The sequence below is a fragment of the Centruroides vittatus genome, unplaced genomic scaffold (genome assembly GCF_030686945.1).
Source record: "Centruroides vittatus isolate TY-2023 unplaced genomic scaffold, ASM3068694v2 contig_301, whole genome shotgun sequence".
NCBI lineage: Eukaryota > Metazoa > Arthropoda > Arachnida > Scorpiones > Buthidae > Centruroides > Centruroides vittatus.
The window spans coordinates 932,526-956,637 of NW_027121927.1; the positions used below are offsets into that span (position 1 = coordinate 932,526).

Below are 24,112 nucleotides of genomic sequence, written 5' to 3' on the forward strand. Positions count from 1 at the left end.
TAAAAGCCCAATTGTTTTAAATTTTACAAAATAAAAGTTCACCTTTTATAGCCTTGTTAGTTTATAACTGTAAAGAGATAATGATTGAATATAAAAAAAACCTTTGTTTAAGATAATAGCTTAAACAAAGTTTTAATTAAACTTTATAAACTATTGGCTTTGTTTTAAAGCTAATAGTTTATAAAGTCAAATTGCTTTTTTAAGTGAAGTTCTAGAACTAACTATATTTATTAACAACTAAATTTTTAACAGCTGGAGCATGGATTCCTGGAATAATTGATAAAAACCAATATATTGAAATTAATTTAAATGAACCTCATATTATTTATGGAATTATTACCAAGGGAAGAGAAGGGTATTTGGAATGGGTGACATCTTATTATCTACTGTATAGTACCGATGGCATCTCCTTTTCAATTTATAAAGATTCCCACAGTTCTGAACAGGTATTATTTTTGTATTATTATTGACTATATATTAATAATAATGAAATGAAATTAATTTATAAATTATATATTACACATTAGAAGAATTTTCAAATAAAATCTAAGTTTTTTATTATTAAAATCTACCTAATATCACACTTTTAAATTAATATATAAAATGTTTTGAGATAACTTACTCAGCTATTTTCTCTTGTAATTTTTGATTTAGGAAAGTTTTGAAAACAAAACATAACTATTTAAAAGCAATTTAAACACTATAAATTTATAATATGATGATAAAAAATGATCCAAATAATAACATTGATTATATGTTTCAAGAAATAAATGCAAAATGAATATTTTTATTAAGGTAATAATCTGAAAACGAAAACATTAAGAGATTACATTCAGCGTATTTTTATCACATTCTAAATCTGTTACTTTTCAATATAAAATATTGTTTCCAAAACAAAATTTTATAAATATTAGAAATTGAGAGAAAGTGCTAAGTCATCTTGGAATAATTGTGTAATTATATTTATTATTTAGCCTGAATGCATGAGACATGAACACAAAATATATATTTATTTGAAATAAATTCAGTTTGTTTATTTCAAGCATAGTTTGAAATTCACTACTTCCTGCTGCTTCAATGAAGCAATATAGGTAAATAATGAATTCTAAAAATTGGAGGAAAAAATCATAATTTGAAATTAAGTAGCACTTCAAACATTAGAATAAGTTATAACATTTTAAATTTTATTTTTATTCTTCATTTTATATGTTTAAAATATGTCAGAGCATGTGCAAATTTAGGGAAAGAGAATCCACGTATAGTGACTTTTAACACTATGTATATTGCTTAGTAGGTTTTCATCTTATATCAACAATCTTTCAGATTTCTGTTTGTCTTATCAGCAATTAAGGGCTGTGACAAGTCATGAGATTCTTATCCCAAGGAAGGATAATTTGTATATATTTTTCCATAAGGATTTTTGACATTACTTGAATATATGTCTCCAGAACATTTTATTTCTATCTCATAAAAAAACTGGTGGAACCAAGTTGAAAAGTAAAGCTCAGCAAAAATATCTAAATAAAGAAAACTTTTGAAAATATAAACATCCATTAACTCTATTTTTAGATTAATACTAAATGATTGCTGGATTATAATAATATTATTATGTAATAATTAAATGTCAAGTAATTTGGCCTAAAGGTAGGCATTAGGCTACATCTCTTGGTAAATTTAATAATTATATTAATACTTAATAATTAATTCTGAAGGTTCTGGAAAAAAAAATTGGCTCAGAGCAGGACTTGAATTCACAACTCCTCTTTGCCATGTGGATGAATTGTCAGTTATGATCTTGGACCTCTGTCTAAATTTCACTATCAAAACTATTAATTTAGATATAATCATACTGATACTTACTTCACCAACTGGGGATGACACAACTTGTACATGGCACTTAGTTGGTTATCACTTTAACCAACATTGTGTATATATATATATAAATATAAACATTAATCTGATTTTAGATTAAAGCCAAATTATTCCAGATTATATTAGGCTATAATAATTCTGCTATTTAATAATTAAATGTCAAGTTATTGCACCTACAATAATTTGGCTGAATATTAGAGCACCATTGAGCAATATTAGTGAAGGCACTTTAAGGCAAAAAGTAAATTTCAAGACTTTTTCTATGATGATGATTGTTTTCCTTGATATATTATCATAGTGACATTACTTCATCCAAAACTTTTTGTAGTTATAGTCTGTTTAATGTTCACTTTAATCACATGTTGAGTCTTATTGTCAAATCTCGTTCCAGTGTTCTTATGCCACAACTTTCAAAAATTTCTTTTATTTACATGCTTTTGCTGAGCTATACTTTTCAATCTGGTTCCACCAGTTATGGGATTTCAAGTATTTTTTATTCATCAATAACTTCGTAATGAAATAGCTTTTATGATAATTCTATATTCACTTGACAGTCACGTGATAACCTGCACTGCATCATGTCATGTAATATCTGATTGACTAATAATATAAATATCTACATACATCCAGGAACACCGGGGATGTAAACAACACTTTCTGGAACCTTTTACCGGTGTTAGACACAAAACGAAAAATTTTCGTTAACGTTTTCTAACTTGGTAGTTCTTCTTCAGACAGTAAAAAACGCAGATCGAATAAAGGAACGAGTTATTTTTAAACCGAAATCGAATGCTTCACGATGCAGCTGGTCAGACATGCGCATACGGTGCGAGTAGATGGCGATTAAAGGTCTGTGTCTATGAGGGTCTGCCAGGTGGTGGACAAATTGAGTTCCTCTTTATAGTTAAGGCAGGTGGTGGTGCGGCTGTGTTTGTAAATGGAGATAGCCTCCAACCACCTCAGATGTTCAGGGTGAGGCGATGCGATGATAAGCCTGGCTTGGTTGAGGGCCGCTTTGATGTCCGGATCGGTGGCGTAAGTTGAGAGTGCCGTAGAATTTCTCTCATGTAAAATATCAGCATTGTGCTCACGTAATCTGATCCCCAAGGATCTCTTGGTTGAGCCGATGTAGACAAGGTTTCTGTCGAACCTGTGATCCTTAAGAGGAATGGAATAAATGCCCGGAAGTCTGTTGGGGTCGGGGGATCCTTCCCATTACAGAGTATGTTTAAGATGGTGGGACGTCTTCTGTATGCGATCTTAATACGGCGCTTGTGGGTAATCTTCTTAAATAATGTCGCCACATACGGATTATATGTGACGGGGATCCGTGTCTCATCTTCAGGTTGATTGGCGAGAGGCGATTGGATGTCGGAGATACGTGCTGTGCGACGGTGACGGTTAACTAATCTATTAATAAGCTTGTGGTACCCGTGGATGGTCACTACGTGTCTGACATGCTCCAATTCGGTGGCCAGTGCTGCTGGAGTGGACGATTCGAAAATGCCCTCTTAATTAACGTGTTGAAAGCGGCGGACTTGTATTGGAATGGGTCACATGACCCAACAGGGATGTAAAGAGAAGGCGTACCAGGTTTACGGTAGACCGAAGTGTGTATATATGGTCCTTCAATGATGATGTTTAGATCTAAGAAATGGACCCCAGTGCTGTTAGCTTGTTCCAATTCCACGGTCAAGCCATAAGGGTTGTCATTAACCGCTTCCACGAATGCCGACACATCAGGTACATTTCTCCATAATATGATTATGTCGTCGATATACCTTTTGTATAAGATGTCAGGAAGATAGTGCGGCAGGACCTTTTGCTCCAATTGTCTGATGACCATCTCGCACAAGTCTCCAGCTACTGGGCTCCCCATTGGGACTCCTCTTTTTTGTGTGTAAACAGCTCCATTGAACATGAAAAACGAGTTATAGCACAGCATATGGGCCATCTCCAGCACTTGTTTATGCAAAGTGCGGTCTCCAACAATACCGAGAATGAGGTCCCTAAGAGCGCAAAACGCTGGGGGAGCTCCAGTGATGGGTATAAAGATTTAAAATTCAAAACGGTGATGAATCTTGGGGGAGAGGGAAGATCTTTAAGGATAGAAATGAGGTCCACAGAGTTAGTGATGTTGAACGAGTAGCCCTCCAATAGGGGGGCTATCAATGAGTGTGCACCCCTTTCGAGTTTACGAGTAGGGGTTCTAGCTTTATCCACCACCGGTCGTAATTGCCGACCTTGTTTATGTGTCTTGGCGAATGCGAAGAGCCTGGGCGTGTTGGGGGAGTCAACAACAATGTTACCCAATTCCAGGCGTTTAATTAGCTTTGAACAGGCTAGTCTCTTGACCTTAGATTGTAGTTTGTCTACCATATCATCTCCCACCTTGTTGCACTGTGTGAGATTAAGGTATTCGGTTAGATTTCGTTCATAAGTGGAACGCTTCATAAGCACCAATGACTTAGACTTATCTGCTCTGACCATCGTTACGTTGTTAATTCGCATCCACCTGGTTGTGCGCCGTAGTTTGTTTCTCAACTCCGCCACTTCTGAGGGTTCCTTAGCCTCTTTGATTCTGAGTGTTGCCATCCATCTATAATATTCCTTTTGCTTGTCGGGCAGGCCTTTAATTAGGTTTTCTAAGTCAGGAATGAGGCTCCATGATCCAGTTTTAGGGGGTGGAGGTGCGAAGGATGGTCCGTACCTCAGGATATCCACCACAAAATCGGGAGGATGCAGGTCGTCCCACACGATAAACAGAAATGTCGGGTGCTCATGATACCTGGGAACTTGGAAGCGTAATATCCATTGTAGTTTCTTGGCGTACTTTCTCCTGAGATTGGCATTTAATCGGTCTTGTATGGACACCAGATCTATGTTCTCCCGTGCTAACTGTTCAGGGTCCCGTAGGAACAACAAATCCTCAATCTCCACGAGATGTGTTAATTTAGAAAACACTTGCTTTCTGGTAGATCGGATGGCCCTGTTGAGGCACATTAATTGGACCTTACTGAGAAGAGGCTCACTACCGGGAGGTAGTCGTATGCGAAAAAAGGACATAGGAAGTATTCGATTCTTCTTGCATTCCATCATAAATTGCAATCGAACTCTAGCTTTAGTTAGAGCAACGAGCGTTTTACGATAATTACTAGTTGGCATTGCTATAAGGATTGACCATGGAATTGGAACAAGCTAACAGCACTGGGGTCCATTTCTTAGATCTAAACATCATCATTGAAGGACCATATATACACACTTCGGTCTACTGTAAACCTGGTACGCCCTTTCTTTACATCCCTGTTGGGTCATGTGACCCATTCCAATACAAGTTCGCCGCTTTCAACACGTTAATTAAGAGGGCGTTTTCGCATTTGTCCACTCCAGCAGCACTGGCCACCGAATTGGAGCATGTCAGACACGTAGCGACCATCCACGGGTACCACAAGCTTATTAATAGATTAGTTAATCGTCACCGTCGCACAGCACGTATCTCCGACGTCCGATCGCCTCTCGCCAATCAACCTGAAGATGAGACACGGATCCCCGTCACATATAATCCGTACATGGCGACATTATTTAAGAAGGTTACCCGCAAGCGCCGTATTAAGATCGCATACAGAAGACGTCCCACCATCTTAAACATACTCTGTAATGGGAAGGATCCCCCACCCCAACAGACTTCCGGGCATTTATTCCATTCCTCTTAAGGATCACAGGTTCGACAGAAACCTTGTCTACATCGGCTCAACCAAGAGATCCTTGGGGATCAGATTACGTGAGCACAATGCTGATATTTTACATGAGAGAAACTCTACGGCACTCTCAACTTAACGCCACCGATCCGGACATCAAAGCGGCCCTCAACCAAGCCAGGCTTATCATCGCATCACCTCACCCTGAACATCTGTGGTGGTTGGAGGCTATCTCCATTTACAAACACAGCCGCACCACCACCTGCATTAACTATAAAGAGGAACTCAATTTGTCCACCGCCTGGCAGACCCTCATCGACACAGACCTTTAATCGCCATCTACTCGCACCGTATGCGCATGTCTGACCAGCTGCATCGTGAAGCATTTGATTTTGGTTTAAAAATAACTCGTTCCTTTATTCGATCTGCATTTTTTACCGTCTGAAGAAGAACTACCAAGTTCGAAAACGTTAACGGAAATTTTTCGTTTTGTGTCTAACACCGGTAAAAGGTTCCAGAAAGTGTTGACTAATAATATGTTAAAATTTAAAAAATGGGCTATTATTTTATAAATACTGTATTTTCACAGATTGTCCAGCAGGTTGGTCTGTCTGGAGAGATCATGAAATCATATATTTCCTTATGGTAAAAACTGGCATGCTGGTTTAAGTGAGCTTATACATCCGTCTCTGGAGGGCACATTACAAAAACAAGCTAATTTTTATTCTAAAACTGAAACTGTCAGCATTACATCAAAAACTACAACTGTATGTTTAATTTCTGAATTCTGTCTTTCTAACAATGTAACAGTGGCATGCCGTCCATGGAAGCTGTGGAAGCACTGCTTTTCTTGTATTTTCTAAAATATAAATACATATAATGTGATTATTTTCATATTTTAATGTACTTTGAATTAATTAAAATTAATATTTTATTATAACTGCATTATGTATCTTATTACAAATTTCTATACTACATGTGAAAAAAAATGATAAGATTGCTATTGCATAGTTGAATATAAATTTGTATATGCATATTTCCAATGGAAGTGCTGTATTATTGAATACAGCACTTCCACAGCGAAAATATTTGAATTGATAAAGCAGCCAGATAATACTCATTCGCGTGCTTACAGAGCACCAATCTCAAACGGTTTAGCTCATGGATGCTATACACCAAAAAATCGTATAACGCTTCCAATGATTCTATTCAGGGCTGGAATAGCTTCCCTATCATCAAATATCACTGCACGCCATTGCAATGTAAAATATTCCTGGAATGCTGAAAGTTGCTTTTTGTTTATTTTATTGTAATTTGATCCAAAAATGCAAAAATAAACACATTAAATTTCAGAAACTGGCTGTGAATTATCTCAACTTATCCCAATTAACATCTGCTTTATGTGAAATTTGAAAGGAAGGTGTTATTTTTAAGATCAGGGTAGATTGCCAGTGTAGCCTGTACTCACTAACTACCACTACAACTAATGTCACTAAGTCATTAATTAATTGTTTTATTGCACTGTAAACAAAAACTTTCTTTCTGATTTTAAGTCAGTCAAATTACAATGTTATTATTTTATTGTACTCAGAATAATGTTTTCTTTAACATTTATTTTGCAATTACTTTTGTTATATCTATCTGTTTTGATTTTTTAGTGCAGTTTAACTGGCATACTGGTCAATCCATGAGAATACAGTATTGGTTTTACCTTAAGAAAATTTTTATATATTTAAAAAATTGTTTTATATTTTATATTGAAAAATTATTGATTCAGCAAATTAAAAGCTTTTTATGAAATTTTTAGGAATATTGTATTTTTATAAATACAGTGGTGCCTCATATAACGTATGCCTCGAATAACGGATGCTGCGAACAATGGACTTTCTCTTTGGCCTTTATGTGATTTGAGCAACAGACTGGCTGCAAACAATGGACTTTTTGTTCAGCAGTTAAGTGAGGTGAAGAATGGACTTTTTTTGCAAACAAATGTGAATGATGTTTCCATTCTTTTGCCATTGCCAATGACAATCTGCTATTTTTAGATGTTTTCCCCTTCTTGGCTTCCCAGAATAGCTTTCTGATGTAGTATTTTGGGAGCCTTTGAAAACAGTTGCTCTTCGGCTGCAGAATAGTAAGCTGTTTTTTTTCTTCTTCGTGAGTAGCCTCGACGGTTCAGCTCCTTTGCCGCCTGAAGTACAGAGCTCCCGTTGGGATTCGGTTTGCTCACTTGTTTATTACATACATCACCTCAGTGCAGGATATTTACATTTATTCAAGTGTTGTGCAAATCATGGCTTCTAAAAAGACAGAAAGGTGATTTCAATTGAAACAAAGCAAGAAATCATAAGGAGTGAAAGTGGGATAAAACAGTGTGACCTTGTCAAAGAGTTTGGTCTCAGCAAGACCACCATCAACACTATTTTAAGCAAGAAAGACACCTTTAAGTCAGCCAAGGTTGCCAAGGGAGTTTCCAAGATCTTCCATGTGAAGCATAGGTCTTCACTCCATGACGAAATGGAAAGGCTGTTGATGGTTTGGATCAATGACAGGCAGGTGAGAGGTGACACCCAAGAAGTTATCTGTCAAAAAGCCAAACTCATCTACGACAAGTTGAAACACTCCTGGAACAAGCAGCAGCAGTGGCAATGAAGAAGAAGAGTTTAAAGCCAGCAGGGGTGGATTTTTAGGTTTAAGAAAAGGTGTGGAATCCACAGCGTCACCATGCATGGTGAAGCTGGCAGTAATGACAAGGAAGAAGCAGAGAAGTTTTCTGTTAATTTTCAACAATTTCTCAAGAATGAAGGATACCATCCTTTTAATGCTGATGAAACTGGTCATTTCTGGAAGAAGATGCCCAACAGGACCTTCATGACCAAGGAGGAAAAGACCTTGCCTGGACACAAGCCCATGAAGGACAGGCTGATACTCCTGTTTGCAGCTAATACCAGCAGAGACTTGAAGATCAAACTCCTGCTGGTATACCATTCTGAAAATCCCAGGGTTTTCAAGAATAACCACATTGTCAAGTCTAACCTGCCTGTCCATTGGAAGTCTAACCAAAAAGCCTGGGTGACCCAGGTTGTCTTCAAGAAATGGATCCTGGAAACCTTTGCTCCTGCTGTAAAGAAATACCTGCTGGACAAAGAGCTGCTGCTCAAAGAGCCACTGCTCAAAGCCCTGCTGATACTGGACAATGCCCCTGGTCACCCAAAAGACCTGGAGGAGATCCTGGAAGAAAGCTATCTTTTCATCAAGGTGCAGATACTGCACCTTGATGGAAGGATCAGCAAGCATCACTGCCTTCCTTCAACCAATAGATCAGCAAGTCATTGCCAACTTCAAAAAACTCTTCATGAAGGTGTTTGAAGAATGTCAGCTTTGTGGAGACATGACTGTCCGAAAGTTCTGGAAAGAGAAGTTTGATGTTCTTGTGGCAATCAGACTCATCCAGAAGACCTGGGGAGAAGTCATGCAGAAGACTCTCAATTCAGCCTAGAAGAGGCTTGTTCCTGAATGGACCCAGGAAGAACCAGTTGAGGATACAGAAGTGGTGCAGGAGATCATTTCAATGGCTCGAGAGTTGGAATTCAAGGTGGAGGATGTGGAGGAGTGCATTGAAGAACACCATGAAGAGCTGACAACTGAAGAGCTCCAAGCACTTCTGGCCCAGGAACATGATGAAGCTCAAAGGGAAGCTTCATCTGACGAGGAGGAGGAGCAATCCAATCAACCAATTTCAACTGCTGCCATCAAGGACTTCCTTGTCAAATGGGGAGAGGTTCAGCAATTTACCAACACTCGCTATCCAAACACAGCTGAGGCCAACAGGATCTCTATAATGACATCCTTGCCCATCATTTCCGACAGTTGTTGAAGAAGAGAGAGAAACAGACCACCTTGAATATGTTTTTCAAGAAGCCAGCTGCCTAAAAGCAAAGGATGGAACAAGAGTAGTTGACCCTGCAAGCCCCGGTAGCCTCTCCTGAAGCTGACTCCAATTAAAAAACAATAAAAGGAGACCTGCTGCAATGTGTAAAAAGTGTGTGTCTGTATGAATGTGTGAAGAAAGTGTTCCTCCACCTCCTCCTCACATATGACCACCCGGCATAATTGGTGACTGCTCCATTTTCATTTTTTTATTTTATGGTACAGTATGGTTATTTTATGCTGCGGAACAAATTAGATGTTTTAACATGTATTTCTATGGGAAAATGTGTTTCGTATAACAGACTTTTCACTTAAAGGACGTGCACCTGAAATGGATTAAGTATGTTATATGAGGCATCACTGTATTCAGTTTTTAAATAAAAATTTTAAAAGAGCAAATAGGAAACACTCAGCTCTCAAACAAGCTATTAAACATATACAAACTCTTTCTACATTGTTCAGTTCAGTAGCTTGGTGTTTCTATTCTCTCTTGTTGTAAATCTAGGTGACAAAATACTGATCACATAAGTCCAAAACTATCCAACAAATTTATTCAAAATTTAAGATGACAATAGTATTCATCACACACATGAACTATTTTAAATTTTATCCAAATCAGTTCATTAGTTGTGGAGATATTAACACCTTTCAGGTCTGACCTGTTAGGTTTCATGATTCTGTGAACCTTTGTTGATCTTTTTTAAAATTTTGCACATTTGAAAATGAATAGCTTTATGGTTTTATGACTAGTCTACATTATAAAGATTGTTTTTTCCATTTAATTGCATATATAATAAGTTGGTACAGGTTTAGTTGTTCATAATATAAATATTACATACAAATGCAAAAACAAATTTCTTTAGTCTTTATTTATAATTGCACCATTTGAAAAGTGTGCACTCAATTCTGAATTGTTTATTTTCATTCTGTTTAGTATTTTCTGTCCTTTGTCAAAGATATGTGACAATAGAGTAGAGCATCGATTATCCGACTTAATTGGGGACTGGGGTTGGTCAGATAACTGAAAAGTCGGATAACCGAAAAGTATGAAAAAATACATTATTAGTATAGTGTATTAGGCCTGGTTTAAATACTAGCCTCCCTTTCATGGTCGAGCCAGTGCTGCCAGCTAAAACATGCAAAAATTTAACAAAAATAATAATAAAGTAGCCAAGACATAACCAAATATTGTAGCGCCACATCATTAGCGGACATTTGAATTTGCCAACTAGAACACGGTCGGTTAACCGATAAATCGGTTAATCAAGGGTTGGATAATCAATGATCTACTGCAGGGGTCCCCAACCTTTTTGTACGTAAGAGCACATTCTAGAATACCGGCTGGACGACGGGCACCATTTATTTTTTCAAGGTGAATTTATATTTGGACATAGTTAACAGCTCTGGATTAAGCCTCTAGCGGGCCCTAGACAAAATTTAAATTGGGGCCCCATTTAAATAAGTTGCTTCTAAACAAATCTTATATAATGTGACATTAGCATGGGTGACACCTGGTGCGGATATTGCGGTGTCACCCAGGAATATATATGTTTTTTTTTTTTTTTTAGTTAACGACTGCTGAAATTTGTAGGTCACTCCAAGTTACGGGCCCTACACGTTTCCCTACTTTGATTTTACGGTATTCAGAATGGACCATTTTACTTCATTTCAGGTATGGGAAATTGCATTGGTGCAGATTTGGCGGAAGGGAAAAAGAGATCGGTCGCATTTCGCTTTCTGCTTTCATCTGTGTTGGACGCCATTTCTACTTTTGAATGGTTAATCATTCAAAGTGAAAAAACTTTTACATAGCATTTTATTGAAAACCGAAATATTTTTATTTTTATCGTGGTTGCACAGTGGCGGGCACACGTAAAACGATTGGCGGGCGCCATGGTGCCTGCGGGCATAGGGTTGGGGACCACTGATCTACTGTATGTGCAATAAAATTTTAGTTTTTGTTTCATTTAATTGTAACAATGGTGGACTTCACGCCGATCACTGAATAGGCAAGAAACGAGAAAATTAACATTTAGGCATTAAACTATGTACAAATATTGCTATAATTACTAGCACTTTCGACAAAACTATTTTCGTCTTTGTCAGATAGATAATAACGGTTAAAATCCTTTTTCAAACCAAAAAATTTTTTGAAATGAACAAACCGCTTTAGAACTTTGGAACAAGACCAACGATGGAACTGAGCGAGAAGAAATTTAAACATGTGTACGTGGTGACGCAGCACATGCGCTATAAAATACTGAGACGTGGAGCTAGAGGTGTTGCCTTAATCTGTTATATAAGTTGACCCACATAACAGGCAAATCAAGCGTGGGTGTGTTGCACGGATTTAGTGCAGCGGTAAGAAAGGCCTCCCAAATAAACACGATGCTCCTGTTATTACAATGCCTGAGCATCACCACCTGGTCCCACAGCAGGGTGTATAGTGCTGTAACACCATTCTTGCTAGTTCGGTATCACCTTTGCCTGCCCTGATGGAAAGTTGGTGTTCGGAAATACGACAAGCTAACATTCTAGTTGTTGCACCAACATAGTGGGTGTGAATACTGGATGTAGTATTTTCCAATGGGATAGAGTAAACTCCAGACCTCTCTAGTACGGAGGTAGCATCTCTGTCATTACACAGTTAGTTATTTATTGATTAAAATACCAAAAAGGTACATTTCCGATTCCGTAGTATAACATAACCGGGTGCAAGCATGACAAATGATAAGAACACGGTAAATACGGATGGTGACTCAGCCACAGAATGGTAATGTGGGAAGGACTACTGTGCATTCCTTTGGAACATGTAATGCCGTGGCAGGAAAGAGCGATCTTTTGACCTTGTTTAAGACGTACCTATACTTGGCATTAGTGTACCCCGCCGCATTTACTGCTGAGTGAATGGCATTAAGTTCAATGTCGACAGCTGTTTGATTGGAGGATAACAAAAAAGCCCTTCTAATTAATGGGGCAATGGCTGCATTAACATAATGCTGCGGCTGGAATGCTGTAGCAGGGATTAAAGGTGGTATGCAGCTGAATTTATGGAACGCGGAGTACGATAAAGCTCCCTGGGATTTGGAGATGTTTAGATCTAAAAACACAATAGTCCCTTCATTTTCTTTTTCCCAGGTAAAGCTGATGGTAGAATAAATTTTCATGAGTGAACTTTTGAGGGTGAGGAAATCCTCCTCCGTGTCTCCTCCAGATTAAGGCAACACCTCTAGCTCCACATCTCAGTATTTTATAGCGCATGCGCTGCGTCACCACGTGCGCATGTTTAAATTTCTTCTCGCTCAGTTCCATTGTTGGTCTTGTTCCAAAGTTCTAAAGCAGTTTGTTCATTTCAAAAAATTTTTTGGTTTGAAAAAGGATTTTAACCGTTATTATCTACCTGACGAAGACGAAAATAGTTTTGTCGAAAGCGCTAGTAATTATAGCGATATTGGTACATAGTTTAATGCTTGAATGTTAATTTTCTTGTCTCTTGCCTATTTGTTTCATTTATATGTCATTTTGGTAAATAAGTAAATTTGCATACTATAAAAAAATAATGCACTAATTTACAATAATTTGATGTTCATACTTATTTTCTTATTTGTATTTACATTTTACAAGAACAAAACATTAACTTATTTAATAATAATAGTAATAACTTCAACAAAAAAAATGGCAGGAAAACCTTTTGTTGTGAAAAAAAATTTGATAAAAGTTGCAAAATTGTGATATCGATTTCAAATTTCTATCTTAAAGTTTTGTCAATAGATGGAACTAGAAGCATTCTTCTTACAAAAAGATGATTGCTGTAGGAAATGCAAGCAGACATGTTTAAACCAAAGGTTATGAGAAATTAAGATACATTTCTGCATCACAGGTCATTCCTGTATCTTAACCAGAAAGTATTAAGTGTCAAAGTTGGCAATTTAACATTAAACAAGCTTTAATATGGAGTGTTAATGCACTCTATAATACTCTGAACTAGTTAGTTACTAACTGTTCTGCAAAAGTTAAATTAGTAGCATGTTATTACCTTATTTTCATTGTTTTCAGAAAGTAAAAATAAGTTATCAGAATAAGCTTTACATTTGTTGCTTGTATTTAAGAACTCAATTCTTGGAGACATTCAAATTTTTAAAGTATTTGATTTTGTCTCTGGTTAATTCCAACAAAGACTAATATTAATAAAAGTCTTGTGTCCATTTGTCCCTTGTTATGTGATCTGAGAAAGTTTGAAATCATTTTCAGAATATAGTTTGCCATGCTATCTAATGACCATTGTACTTTATTTATTTGTTTACAAGTGGAATCTTATTTTTCTGCTTTATTCAGGTTTAAATACATTTTTACAACCCAAAATCCACTTCTGTTTTTGCATTGGATACGTTTCTGACTTGCAGTAAAATTTAACATAGAAAATCATTTCATTCCTAAGAATTTGTTTCTGTTCAGGCAGGTTTAAATTTTATTCAGGTTCCATTTCAGACAGATTTTACTGTATATGAAATTTTATTATTATGCAAATATTATAAATAAATCATAATTTATGAAAAGGATATTATTTAAAATATGTTTTTATTTAAATTTAATAATTATTTTGAGAAATCAAGGAAATATAAAAGAAAAAAATCTGTTATTAAAAATATAAATATCAATATTTTTGAACTTTTTTCACAGTTACTATCTGGAAATTATGATAGCAAAAGTTCGGTTCTTCATTTATTGGATCTTCCTTTTGAAGCACAATATATAAGAATCCAACCAAATACTTGGTTTGGACAAATAGCTTTACGTACTGAAATTCTAGGTTGTTCTGAAAAAGGAGGTAATCTATATAAATAAATATTAATCATATTAATAATTTTATTATTTAAAAATTAAATACTCTTATAAAGTAATTATAAAAATAAATAATTTTTTTAATAATGTGTAAGTATAAAACTTATGTATAAGAGCAATATATTAAATTATATATTGAAATGCATATCTTGTATATAAAAACTTAATAATTTTCTTAAAGTTTGTCCTTTGGGAAACAGGAATGGTATTGAACTATTTAAGTATTTTTAATTAAAGAATAAATATTTAGTCAGGATCAAATTTATTTTAATTTAATGAGATTGTTTAAAAAATATAAGAAAGAAACCATAAAAAATGCAAAGTGGTACAAAAGATAATCATTAAATTTAATGAAGTTTCAAGAGACTTAATTTTTAATTAGATCAAAAGGTTTAATTATGATTCAGATTTGAAAAATATTTCAATAGTTAAAATATATTCAACTGCATGCATTAAACAAAGTTAATACAAATGATGGATTATATGATTAAATTTGAAAGTATCGAAATCACCAAGAAACCAATACTAAAAGTAAATCAATTTTAATAGTATATTATTGATAATTAATAACAAAATGAGGTTGTTATTAATTATAAATTTCAGCAAAACACATTTCAAACTAATATCTGAATTTTATGGCTTCCATTCCTACAGTAATAATTTTTCAGCAGAGCTCTGCGTAAGTCAGAGTGTTTTTTCTGTGATTGGAGTTTAAAACAACCACACGACTATTAAACAGGATTTTTGCAAATATATACAACTCGGCAAGACCAATGTCATGACAAAGCTGGAATTTTGAAATTTGATCCATGGCTGAAATATTTAAGGTCAAAGTTTATTATGTAAAGTCTATGGGCCAATTATTAATTGTAAACTGGTAAATGTGCTACATCAGTTGAGTTTCCAATTGCTGTCGGTTTACGTTGATCTTTATAACATTTTTTTAATATCAGATTTAGATGAATTTCAAACCTCTTTTTGCACAGTTTTACTTTTTATATGCTGTGGAGCTCAGTTTTGTTTTCCTACAAAATATCTAGCTTAAAAATATAAACATCTGTAAATTTGAGTTTTAAATTAAAGCCAAATTACAAGTTGGATTGAAGCTATACATGAAGCTATATTAATGCTACTAACTCCTAATTAAATTTTAAATAATTTGGCTTAGAAGTAAGCATTAGGTACCATCTCTTGATAAATTTAATAATTAAAATTAAATTAGTATTTAATAATAAATTTAGAAAGTTCTGGAAGAAAAGAATCAGTCTGAAGTGGGACTCAACCTGCAACTCCTATTTGCCTAGTTACACTAACCAGACCTCTGTTCTATCTTCACTTCCAGAACTAATTTAGACATAACCATACTAGTTATTTACCAGGCCAAATTATTTGAAATTTAGTTAGTAGTTAGTATCATTAATATAGCTGAATGGAATCTGGCAATCATTTGGCTTTAATATCTAGTTTAATTGTGTTGTGTTTATGTATTTATCATATTTATCACAATATAACTTGAACTTCATGCCAAATATCAGATAAGAGGAAGTAAAAATACACTGAGTGTGGTGTTAACAGTTTTTTACATATGCTATCATTTTCAATGAACTTATGCTCATTATCATCAGGCAAATGAAAACTTTAAAAATTTAAAAAATTTTTAAGTTTATTGAAAGCAGCTAGTGAAAATAAAACACTGTTAATGCTGCACTCAATGTGTTTTTACTTCCTTTTTCATGTACAGTATTTATTTTTAATATCACTAATTCATATATATGTATACTGTATTTACTCGCATATAAGACGAGTTTTTATTCATTTTTTAATACTTCAAAAACCTAGGTCGCCCTATGCAAGTGAAGGATTCTTTGCATTTTTGCAATAATTTTTGTAAACCATGTATTCTCACTTTTAACCAGATTCTCACACTCTGGTGTTTAAAAACAAAAGTATTTTATCTGGGTCGTTTGAATTGTTTTTATGTATTGTCATTAGTAAAAATGAATAGCAATAGGGAAAGCAAAGCTTTTGAAATGAATTCCAAATTGAAATTCCAAAATCACACAGGAGCATGATATAAGTTTTAATCCATTTCCATGTGAAAACATAATTATTCAGAAATCAGAATTCAGAGAAACTCATAAGTGTAATCAACGGAGAGTGGATTCTACTGTTAAGAATTGGCAAAAAAGGGGCGTGGCTCGACAGTGGGAGGTGTTGGTGACTTTTGCATTGTGGTTCAACAAGTGTTAAGAAACTACTGTATTTCTCTAATCTTATTAACCAAAAATTACTAAAACTGTATAGAAATCATCGTTCTCGAAGAAATATTAACAATTAATAAATATGCAGCGTTCACCAGTTAAACGAGGTAGACCTCCGCTTAACAGAACCAAACCGGAAAGTAAAAAGTCTCAATCAGGTGCATCCAACTCCAAACTTATAACGGATTTTAATCTATTAATGGACAAAGAATCACAAGAACCAGCCTTAGAAATCAACAACCAGCATATGGATACAACTCCACAAAGACTACAGAATTCACCAGGTGAGTCCAATATAATCCATCCATCATCTTCGACAAATTCGAATGACACTCTAACAACAGATCTATGGTACAAAATTTCGGAACTTATTAATACTTCTAATAATAAACTATCTACCCAAATGGAATCTATAAAAGAAGATTTGAATTTAATCCATGAAACTATACGTGAGAATAAAATACAATTTCAAAGAATGGACAGTCAAATTGAAAATCTAAAACTACAAATCGACAATTTAAAATCAGGAAAGGAACTGATACAGTATAAAATGGACACCCTGATCAACGACCATCACTATAATAATATAATAATATATAATTATCCCACGTCAAATAGTATCTCCAAATCAGAAATTCTTAAATTTATTAACTCTTCATTAAACCTGCACAAAGTACTCCAGGAAGATATTCTTGATATAACTCAATTAACCAAATCAACGAATCCTGTTATCAGATTATCACTCAGTAATAAACAGACCCGTGATCAGATTTTTAATTCCTTCATATCAAAGAAACAACAAAAATTATTGGAAAACTGGGGAAACATCCAAATCGCACCAGACCTTACTAAGGACTCACGTAAAAGAAGAAAAAACTTATTACCGATTTATTTCGAATTAAGAAAACAAAATCATTCAGTCAAACTACGTAACGATATTCTACAAATAGACCGAGATAGAATAACTTTTAATATCGATACGGGAAAACTGGTTTATGTGGATACTTTTCTACCTTTTTCTACCTTACCAGAATCAGCAAGTTGATATACATTACAAAATAAATCTCATCAGGAAAAAGTTAACAAAAATATACACCCAACTACTGTCATCAATTGGAATAGTCAAGGCTTAAAGAATAAAATAACATCACTAAATCTTCTCCAATTAAAATATGACCCTGATATAATTGGAATAACTGAAACATGGATTACACTGGATCTGTTTTATAATTCTACTTTCTTCAATAACTATACAACAATTACAGTCCCAGCATATAAACCTTCTGGACCTGGTCGCCCAAGTGGTGGATTGTGTATCTTATTAAAAAAACATTGCTGTAAAATACAACAAACCAAAAAATCTGACAACTATATATTACTCCTACTTTCAATGAATAAACCAATATTAGGCAACAAAGATTATCGACAAATAATAGTAATGATCACCTATATTCCACCCAACTGTCTGACAAAACTCAATGAAATATTTAAAATAATCGAACAGTGGCAACATTTAACTCCATATATCCTTTTACTGGGAGATTTTAATGCAAGAATCGCTGAAATGACAGATTCATATTATAATGGTCCTAATTACCAAATACAAAATATCAGACGATCCAAAGATAATACTACTAATAAACTAGGAATAAACTTAATAAAAATAATAAAAGACCATAAACTGTACATTTTAAACGGACGTCTCAAACCTGATTATCCAGCCGAATTTACTTGTATTGAATATAATGGCAAATCCACCATAGACTTAACAATATGTTCTGAATACATGTTAGATTGTTGTCTAGATTTCGCCATAACTACGCAAGACACATCGGACCACTTTCCAACCATATCAAAATTCCTATTGTCCTCAGAAAATTCATCAACTAAGGAGTGCAATAAACAAACGAGAATCTACTATAAAATGTCGAAATTTTCCAATGAAATAGAAAATAGATTCAACAATATTCCAGAAATAACCAATTTGAATTCTGATATAATATATAACCAAATAATTCAGATAATGAACGATTATATCCAAATTAAAAACGATAAAGGAACCATTCAGAACAAATTTAAAAAACCATGGTTTGACAAAGATTGCTACAAGATGAAAAAGATGAAGCAAACAAGTCTAAAAACATTCCGTGAAAACTCAAATAATTTAAATTTCAATAACTACAGAAAGCTCAAGCAAACTTACAATAACCTAATTAAAGCAAAAAAGAAAAATTATCTTTCTAAACTTGAAACAACATTACTAAAAAACAGCAATGATAGCAAAACTTTCTGGGCACTAATACAAAAATTTCGATTTAAATTCGACTTATGTGACAATAACTCAATGATAAGTTTTGAAGCCTGGAAAAAATTTTATCAACGCCTTCCTGTTACCCAAACTATACCTAATTTAATGTCCAACTACAACTCCAACAACGAATGTCTTAATTCTAAATTTACAATCAAGGATCTTGATGATATCATAAATAAAACTCGCATTAACACATCACCAGGAAATGATCACATTCCAACTAAGTTCCTAAAAACATTGTCAAATCAAGCAAGAGTGAAACTGCTACAACTCTTCAATTCTATGTACAAAACAATTAATTACCCGGACTCCTGGAATTCAGTAATTTTATCAATGATACATAAAAAAGGTGATAAAATTTCTCCAACTAATTATAGACCAATAGCACTACTGTCAACATTAAGAAAATGTTTTACATCTTTATTAGCTACAAAATTCCAATACTGGACTAAAATAACTGACCTCGAAGCAAAATTTCAATACGCCTTCTTCAAAAATAAAGGAACAGAATCTGCTATTTTCCTACTATCTTCTATAATACAACTTCATCTGAGAAAAAAGCAAAGAAAAATATATGTTGCATTCATTGATATCCAAAAAGCATTCGACTCTGTTTTTGTTCCGCTACTGGTATATAAACTAAAAGTTAACGGAGCAGGTAATCAATTTGCAAACACTATATCTAAGCTATTCTCAACTTATAACGCAAAAATTAAACAGGGCAAAGCCGTCTCACCATCGCTAACATTAACACGTGGAATACTCCAAGGTGACCCTCTTTCGCCATACCTATTCAATTTTTATCTACTCGAAATTGATCACATATTTCAGAATTGCTCAGATGGAATAGAACTTGGTGACAGGACCTTTCATTATGTATTATTTGCTGATGACCTTGCAATCTTCGCTCCGACAAAAATATCACTACAAAGAAAAATTAATCAACTAAATTCTTACCTCAACTCAATCCAATTAACAATCAATCCTACCAAAACGAAAGTCGTTATATTCCGTAAGAATAGTAAAATCTCCAAAAAAGAAACAACGATATATCTAGACAAGCAACCTCTGCAAATGGTAAATGAAGTCAATTTCCTAGGTGTTATGTTCGATTGGAATCATACTTTCAAAGCACATATTTCGTATTTGAACAATAAAGTAAAACTTGCTATAGATAATCTGCTAAACTTATATTCTAACTTAAAAACCTCCGATTTATCTATTCATATGAAACTGTATAACGCAATCATTAACCCAATCATATATTACGCATCCCCAATATGGGGTCTCGATTATATATATAAATTAGAAAAATTTCACATCTACTTTCTTCGCAAACTTTTTCACTTAGAAAGAACTGTCCCAGGCTACGCAATTCGCCACGAAACTAACCGTATCTGCTCTTATCCATTGTTCTTAAAACGTATCATTAAATTCTACTATCGTTTAAAATTCAAATCTGACAGTAATATTACCTTTCTGCACCACGAAATAATCAAAGGCAGTAAAAAATCAACTACAATACAACTCTGGCAAACTAAACTAAATAAAATACTAAATTCTTTTGGAGTATCAGATCTTCTATTCAAAGATAATATTCAGGACTGGAAATTTGGATATACTATGTTAATGGAATCAGCTATCGCTCAATCTATAAATATGGATCAAAATAGCCTAAATCACAATACCTATCATCCCTGGTACTTAAAAATTTTACAAATACCTTCTGTACAACCTTATATGATAAAATCAATTAACTTCAACGTAAAAAGGCTAATTTCACAATTACGTCTAAATAAATATTCTCTTTATATCAATAATTTCTATATTGACCTATCAAACAATCATTGCCCATGGTGCAAATTCGATAACTTCTCAATTGAACACTTACTTCAGAAATGTCAAAATCTCTCTAATGTACGTGATTCTTTCAACATTCCTCGAATACTCCAAAGTGATTCATCCCAAGATTATAGAAATTCTCTCAATAACCTAAATAAAAATGATCTCTATTCTCTGTATAATTATTTCATTAAGATTACAAAAATGTTGTAAATCTATGCCAGTATGTCAAAATATATCAACATTATATAACTTCATTATTGTATAATTATATTACTGTGTTTGTTAAAATAACTGTTTTTATTTATGTTAATAACGAAATAATATAAAACCAACGTATAAAGACTGTTAAATTTTAATAACCTAGTTAATGTTTTAATAATACGAAAATTTACAAGTCAATTTTGTACAACCCCCTGCAACAGGGATAATCCCCTTTTTGTGAATAAAGATAAAGAATTGGCAAAAAAAGGTCCCCAATTGTCCAGCTTTACGTGAAGAAATTATATCAATTTTACAAGATTTTTTTTTCTTAAAGTTTAAAATGCTAGTAATTTTTGTGGGACAATGTGTACATTTGATATTTTATTTGTGATTAAATGAAATAAAATTAGAATTGTATTAATAAATCTAATTTTCTTTATTTTGATCTTTAAAATCACACCTCATCTTATATGCGAGTAAATATGGTATATTATCTTTTTATGTTATATTTTTTGAAAGATATTTTTTTTCAATTAAATATAATAAAATAATAATAATAATAAAACATTTAAATTTAAGAATAGTATCAAAGAAAATAATATTTTTTTCATTATTTAACAGAAACAACAACGGATATTCATACACATGGTAAGACTTTAACTTTTTCTGTTTACTCTTTAAAAAGTTTCTTCTATTTTTATATAATTGAAAGATTCTAGAAAATCAAAATTTAATGATGCAAAATTATGCTGTATACAAATAGAATTCAAACCAATGTTGATTGCAATTTGATGTTAGTTCTGTCTTCTGATGATTAAAAGTTAAAAGGTTTTTTTTATTTTTAATGTTTAGTTATGAGCAAATATTCTTCTACTTTGAGTCTTTTTTTTGTAACTTTTATTAAATCTAATTACTTAAATTTAAAATTTTAATTTTATAACTGATTATAATATAAATAAGTAAATTAAATGCAAATTATTTTTATTTTATTTGAATTAAAAATTTTCAAAAAATATAAAACAGTGATAATATATCCTACTTTCCTCTATAATCCTTTATTAGTAGTAGATTTGAGAATTTTAAATGCAATTTCATCATCCAGAGGTTTCCAATGATGATACAATTTTATTAACTTATTTTATTATTGCATACACATTTCAGACCAACATAAAATTTCTACAAATTTCCAATTTTTTCTTCTTATAATAGGAATCTTTCTACTAACAGTTTACTCAAACAAACAAAATTTTCAAATGTAATATATTCAACAAAAACTATAAGCAAAATTTCAAATCTATTCTTACATTACTTATTTAATAAAAATGAATTTAAAAAGTATCATGAAATTACCAATATCACAGAATTACCAATGTTTACCCCTATACATCATATTAATATTTCCATTTAATATGGCACGTCATATAATTTTTATCTTTGCAAAATTATATAAATTATAGCAATTTCTCAATCCTAGTTACTTTTGAACCATCTTGTATACTCTATATCTCTAAAATGTGTAATTACTTCTAGTAAATAACTTTTTGTGATATCAAGATTAAATAACGAATTGCAGGAATTTTAGTTTTTTTTTCTAATGAAGCTTTTTCATTTTATTATTTTTTAGAAGTTAAAGCTTTTAAACTGAATTTCCTTCTGATCAGCAGTTCCCTTACTCTAAATTTTGGATTTAAATCTGATTAATCTTAATATATTTTATTATGTAAAAACTATTCTAATTTAGACAGAACTAAAATTATTTTTTTTAGAAAATATTGTAATTCTAGAATAATTTAAAAGATTTATTTCTATTATTTTTTAACAGTTAACATTAAATCTATTGTAAAGGAAACTCCAACTTCAGAATTTTCTGTGAATTATTAAAAATTATTATTTTTATTTTATCTTACAAAACAATTATGAATGAAGTTTCTTTTTAATCATGAGCAGCAATTATTGTCACACATGAATTAAGGTCATTTAATATATTGCTATTTTAGAGTTAATAGCAATACATTAAGTGACATTAGGAAATTTAATTTAATTTAGATTGATTGCTTGTTGAATAATGAGTGAGCTCTTATAATTTATTTAAGTAGTGATTATTTACTTTAATGTTATATATATATAGTGTATGTGTGTATGTATGTGTATATATATAAATATATATATATATTTATTTATTTATTTATTTAATTTTTTTTAATAGAATGTCTTGAACCAATGGGTTTAGAAAATGGATTATTAAATAATGCTCAGTTGTCATCTTCATCATTTCATGATTGGAACCACGGTGCAGAAGATGCTCGAATTGGTCAAAACAGTTGGGTCGCTGGAAAGTTAGATGATAACCAATATTTACAAGTAAGCTTAAACATTAACTTGAAATTTTTTAATTCAAAAAATAAAATAAAAAGAAAAAAACAGTACCCAATAACTTTTACGTTTTTAAATAACATAGAAAGATAAAGCTAGGATTATAAATAAGAAAATTATTCTAATATTAAAAAAACTGATATTATAAATTTATGCTTATTATTCACAATATTATCTCTGCCATTTGCCACTTAATATTTTTTATTCAAGTTATTGGGTTTTGTAAGGATATAGCATATATTCCAGATTTTTCAAAGAGTTAAAATACAAAAATTTTTGTAACTGGATGGCTAAGTAGTCTACAGAGGAAGGTCTAATTGTCTAAAGTTTGTACTAGAATATGAACAAAATAAAATGGTGATTGCCTAAGAATTTTTAGAACAACTGTCTTTTTATTTTTGCAATAACTTTCTTTAGTAATCAGTCTTAAGGCACTACATAACAACAATTTTTATGGCTGTTGAATAATAAATGTTTTTTTTCCACAAGAAAACTCAACTTTCCCACCTAAACTGTCTGTATATATGCGTGCCGCTGGACAGCGGTCATCCAAACATCATCCTATGCTGGTAGCTCTCAAGTAGGTCCACTGCTTGTCCACTATTGGTCCAGATTCGACCAATCTTGTCGAGACATGAGTTGGCCATGACAATCTGTCTCATTCTTTTACCGTGTTATACGAGACTCTTTTAGTGTGTTATATGAACAAAATTTGACTAACAAAGGTAGAAAAAACATAAAACCAATAATAACTGGTTAAAAAGAGGGTGTAAAGGCAC

At 32.9% G+C, this 24,112-nt stretch overlaps 1 protein-coding gene across 1 annotated transcript in view; it reads left to right on the forward strand.

The window, feature by feature from the left end:
- The window catches only part of LOC136972710 (uncharacterized), a 300,363-nt gene that overhangs the window by 184,825 nt on the left and 91,426 nt on the right, over positions 1-24,112 (forward strand). The window contains exons 109-112 of the mRNA XM_067267318.1: positions 253-446; positions 14,181-14,328; positions 21,582-21,608; positions 23,167-23,321. Coding sequence (XP_067123419.1) covers positions 253-446; positions 14,181-14,328; positions 21,582-21,608; positions 23,167-23,321 — 524 coding nt within the window. The remainder of the gene's footprint in view (positions 1-252; positions 447-14,180; positions 14,329-21,581; positions 21,609-23,166; positions 23,322-24,112) is intronic.